Source organism: Poecilia latipinna, unplaced genomic scaffold (genome assembly GCF_001443285.1).
Source record: "Poecilia latipinna isolate Pla-1442-1.1 unplaced genomic scaffold, P_latipinna-1.0 Scaffold96, whole genome shotgun sequence".
NCBI classification, from domain to species: domain Eukaryota; kingdom Metazoa; phylum Chordata; class Actinopteri; order Cyprinodontiformes; family Poeciliidae; genus Poecilia; species Poecilia latipinna.
The window spans coordinates 297,876-303,022 of NW_015112712.1; the positions used below are offsets into that span (position 1 = coordinate 297,876).

General features: G+C 39.7%; 1 protein-coding gene across 1 annotated transcript in view; it reads right to left on the reverse strand.

Annotated features, from left to right (window-relative positions):
• Positions 1-255: 255 nt before the first annotated feature.
• ccnf (cyclin F) overlaps positions 256-5,147 on the reverse strand; it is a 14,113-nt gene continuing 9,221 nt past the window's right edge. The window contains exons 14-17 of the mRNA XM_015025763.1: positions 3,899-3,998; positions 3,685-3,821; positions 2,760-2,938; positions 256-1,699 (exon numbers count right to left, since the gene is read on the reverse strand). Of these exons, the coding sequence (XP_014881249.1) occupies positions 1,251-1,699; positions 2,760-2,938; positions 3,685-3,821; positions 3,899-3,998 (865 nt within the window). The 3' untranslated portion in view covers positions 256-1,250. The remainder of the gene's footprint in view (positions 1,700-2,759; positions 2,939-3,684; positions 3,822-3,898; positions 3,999-5,147) is intronic.

Sequence of the window (5,147 nt, forward strand, 5' to 3'; positions counted from 1 at the left end):
ACACCGAACTGTAGAAAAACAATAAGAAAATCTTTTTGGGAATAAGTCAAATATAATTTCAAGTAGTAGTGGCATGGTCTTTGTCTTCCTCCCATTTATACATAACAATATGTACACTGTTAAAAAAAGAATACAACCAGTCTGGAGTAACAGTTTAAAATGTATGTACAGTCAGTCACAGTCATTTAGACGGCACGTCTTCTGTATCCTGAATGAGGCACAAAAACCCTGTAAGGTTTCTCTTCTAGTGTGTCGTGTTAAATAAAGAAACACATTCATTAAAAAATATTCAATACTGAATGTTGAGAGAAACATTAGGAAGAATGGTACATTCCTATGCACACATGTGATGATAAAAGTGCTAAACTTGATTCAGTGTGGAGGAAACTTCACATTTCCTCAAAGCTCTTCTCAAAACGTAAAAATCCAGCAAGTATCTTGATTTTTATTTTTTATTGCTTCAGCATCACAGCATGTTAGTGAATAAGATAACATCTGTATGAGGCTCTTGATGGGATTAGTGTGCCACAGGTAAACAAAATGATTCATCAACAGCACAGCTTGCGCAAAACTGAACTGAAGCCATTTAAGGCTGTAAGTGACTGATTTCACAGCTCTATTTTTGAAAACTAATTACAACACAGTACCTTTGGAAAAGCTGCAGGACGACAAAACTCAGGAAAAAAAAAAGTCATTAGAAAAGTACTTTTTAGGCTTCGGTTGCAGATATTTTCAATAACAGTAGTCACCTTCAGTTATAACTCAAATACAGTACAGGCAGTGCATAACAGAGGTGATGGCAACCAAAAACAACCACAAACATGACAATTATGTTTGTTTCTTTTGAATAACAAAGAACACTTTTTACCCCCGAAAATCATACATCATTGAGGTTTTTGTTTCTTTTCAAATGGTGTTTGAGATAGGTTGTTGCACAAAGAAATGGCAGCCAGTATGTCGGGCTCCTGAGGAAAGTCGAGCCGATATTCCAGTGGTTTTAGAGCTGATTATGGTTTCCTGGGAGGCATTTCTACTTCTCCGCTTCTGTAAACATCTAATTGAAATGTGATCAAAAAGGAAAGCCGAGCGGTTCCTTTTTCCTCGCCTAGTCTTAAAATGCTTCTCGTCTTTGATCTTCTAGCAGTTGAATGACCAGCTCAGACTCGCAGGACAGTTGAACATTGATGACGATTTAAAAGTGCTGCAGGTGCTGAGCGAGTGGTCTGTGAACAGCATGTGGTCGTGGAGACTCACAGGCTCAGGAAGCCTGTGCCTGCTGAAAAATCCTCCTCCAAATCCTCGTCTTCCCTTTCCACCTCGCCTACGCTATGCGCCGCTACGTTCTTCCTCTTCACCTGTCTGGTGGAGGTCCCCCGGGGCCTCTGCATGGGCACCAAGAGGCGGAAACCTGGCTGGGCGTTGGCAGATGGCATGCCAAGTGATGCGGTAAAGGTCCTGAACGTGCGGGTCACGAGGGAGGACGAGGAGCACGTAGATGATGGGCTAACGCTCTGGACGGATGAGTATCCTGAGCTGTGGAGGTCTGCGGATGAGGCAGACGGTTCTCGGCCTGGGCAGTCCTTGCTCCCGTCACTCCCCGCTTCACAGAAGCTGTCATCGTCGCTGGACAGAGCTCGGCAGTGCTCCAGATTATTGTCCCCATCAGCCAGAGGGTGTAGTTTGATATACATCATGGAAACTGTTGAAAGTAGTAAGAAATTGGTTCAACATACCAGAGAGATATGATCAAAACAATCCGCACAAGCTGTGGCAAGCCATGGTTCCAACAAATCTTCATTACATACTTCTCCAGACTCCAGATTTTTATCGCATTGAGAACATATGAGATGAAAACATCAGCCCACTTGTATTTAATTATCCGTTATTAAATTATTCTAAATCACTGGTGATGAAAGCGAGCATAAGATGTTCCCTTTGCATGAATCCAAACATTGTTGATTCAAAAATGTTCCACAGTAGAGGAACTGTTTGTACCTAAACGGTCAGGTAAAACCAAACATATGGGTATGACAAAACAATGGAATATCATGAAATAATTCTATAATTTAAAAAAAAAGTAAAACTCGTATTGACTTATTAAGACAGAAATATTTCAAGCTTATTTGTTTGAATTTGGGATTTGCATCATCTATAGGCCATTATCATCAAAGTAAAAACAGAACAAGGCTTAAAATGTTTTACTTGTGTAATAATTAAAGATAACATACAATTTTAATCTCCACAAATCAAGACATTACGCTGGCTTCAGCTGTGGCTTTGAGGCTTGTTTGGCATATGAACTGAACTCAGCTCAGAACGTTTGATTATAAACTTCATAAGTAAAATAATGTTGAGGACAAAACAGAAAAGCACTTTCAAAGTGTTTACCAGTCTGAACTTAAATATCAAAATAATCAATAACTTGTGTTGCAACAACCAAAAACAAAAAGGTTATTTATTACTTTCCAAATGATGGCAGCTGAAAAAATAATGACAACATTTTTGTTTTCCAGACTGATCTAGATTTGGAGAATGATGAAAGCAAACTTCTTCAAACAATGTGTAAATCATTACTCAATTTAGCTTTCATTAACACAAAAAGTGCATGAAGATAAGACAAACCAGAGTCATTTCAAGTGGAATAATGTCCCACTAAAAGAAGGGATGATGCATTATTCTGCTCCTCTGCATATAAAGTGCTTCATTTACATGCATTACACAGAGGCCTTGCAGTGAGATCATCTCCATTTTATACTCACCATCCCCATCTTTCTCCGCCTCGCTGTCTTCCTCACGGTCCCCCTCATAACCAGAGCAGGAAGAGTCCAGGCTCCAGTCGAGGATGTCTCCCAGCAGCATCTCTTCCTGATTGGACAGCTCTGCTGTGGGCGTGACTACCAGGCCGCTTCGGTGGGCCTGTGCGCCATCATCCCGTCTCCTGTGGACAGGGACAGTGGATGAGTGGAGGGGTTACAGTGAGTCACTGGAGCTTCATGCAGATGGCACTAAGAAAAACACCGTCTGGACGGTTCACCAAGGCTGTTTGTCACGGCACGGGGCCGACGAGAACTGCTAATTGAGCAAGAAAAGTGGCGCAGGAACAGTGGTCATTTTTCTACTGGCTCATGACAGAAGCTGTAGTTTCTCACTGCACAAATAACAGATTCTTCAATGGTCATATACTGTAGCTTTTTAAACATTACTGTAATAATGCAGAAACAACACATTCTTGAATAACTCTATGCATTTATTTAACGTAGCACAGCAAGTACAACTAACGTCATCTCTCTTACTCTTCCTACCGTTTCTCATTCATCCTTGTCAGCGGCTCCACCTAGTGGCGTGGAGTAGTATTACACAACAATTGCATATGATTTTCCACCTGAAACTTAATTGAGTTTTAAAATTACACATCGTCAAAAGACTTCTAGTAGCTTTGTGAACTGTATGTTCCAGGAAAAAAACATACAGTTCTTCTGCTCACTCAGAATGGTGAAGAGATGTTGTAATGTTTTTTTTTTCTATTAATACCTATATTTTTCTGTCTGTACTGAAATAACGTTTGTTGAATAGAAACCCCTCCGTCACATAAACCTTTGCAGATCTTAAGACTGTAGGAACAGTACATTTTGTCCTCATTGGCAAGCTCAAAGCTGAAATTTGCCAGATTGGACTCTGCCTTACCTTTTGCTAGTGTTCGATGGAGAAGCCAGTAAGGTGTGGATGTCAGCTGGTTGACCACTAGTTGGACTAGGTGGCTCCATCTGAGGCACAACTTCAGGGATCTCCAAGATCTGGCAGAGCTCTTTAAAATCCATAACCTTGTGGAAGAGAATAATTCAGAAATCAATAACCATTCAGGTTTAGAAAACTAAGAGAAAAAAAATTAATTGGGTACCTTCTCCTTGCTGATCTGCTGATAGGCCTCATCTTCAAAGCGCTGCTTGACTCCAGTTAGAGACACGTGCCTGTAGTCTTTGGGCACATCTTGACTGAAACTGAGGACAGATGGGAGCGAGGGAATAAACAGAAAGAGAAAAAATAAAAAATAACTAAGCTGAAAGCACTTCGCTTGCTTCAACAGTATAATCAGCTCTTCAGGACAAATCTCATTAGTTGTCCATTTGAGGATTGGGCCATTGATAGGCTGCACACCTATCAAAGTGACTCAGACTGAGGCACGTTTCTCAACCAGCGATGCCTCCCACCATTTTTATGACACTGTAGCTCTGTGCTTCATATTTGCTTTAATGCCAAAATGGGCATCCGCTTCTCTTCTACACGGATAAGTTTGACATCCTATTTCTCTAATCAACGTGGGCAAGCTGAGAACAGCCAGACCCACGACTAATCAATTCCTGTTAACTTTCTTCATGGAGAAGGAGCACAGTTAGGTGATGGTCATGTGTGAGTCATGGGACAGCAATGAAACAGAAAGTGGGCCGCAGTGTTTTTAAGAGCTGTTTCCACTTCAGAACGTGGGTTTCTTTCACACTGTTTTGCAATCAGTAAAGATGCTTTAAAAAAAAAAAAAAGCTTTTTTTTTTCTCTTTTTTTACAGAACAGAAAACACTGATAAGACTTCCTAATTTGAAACAGAAAAGCAACAATTAGTCCTGTTGTTAAAATAAATATTAACTTTGCTGTGATATCAGCAGAAATTGTAATAAAGTTCCTGAACATCTCCATGGCGATTACATTTACAATAATTCCATGTTTTTCCTTTTTGTTTTCTTTGCGATGTCCCCACCACTTTGTGAGCTATAGCATCTCAGGCTATCTGTTTTGAGTAGTCAATAGGGCTGTAGCGATACACTAATCTCACAATATGTTAAGTGATATTCTACTCACGATACGATATCACAATAATCACCAAACAATACGATTTGATGCGATTCAAATCAATACATTAAGATTTTTTGAAAATTCAATATTTTGAGGGGAAAAAAATATTGATAACTATAGAACTGATAAAATTACACAGCCGTAGAAGTTAAGACAGTGTGACAACAAGTAGATTGCAAGATGCACTTTTACTATTGTGCTTCAATAGTACTACAAAACTGCTGTGGTAGTTGGATCCACAAATCAGAAAATTCAACCCGTATTCAAGGAAGACATTTACAAAAAAAAAAAAAAAAAAAAAA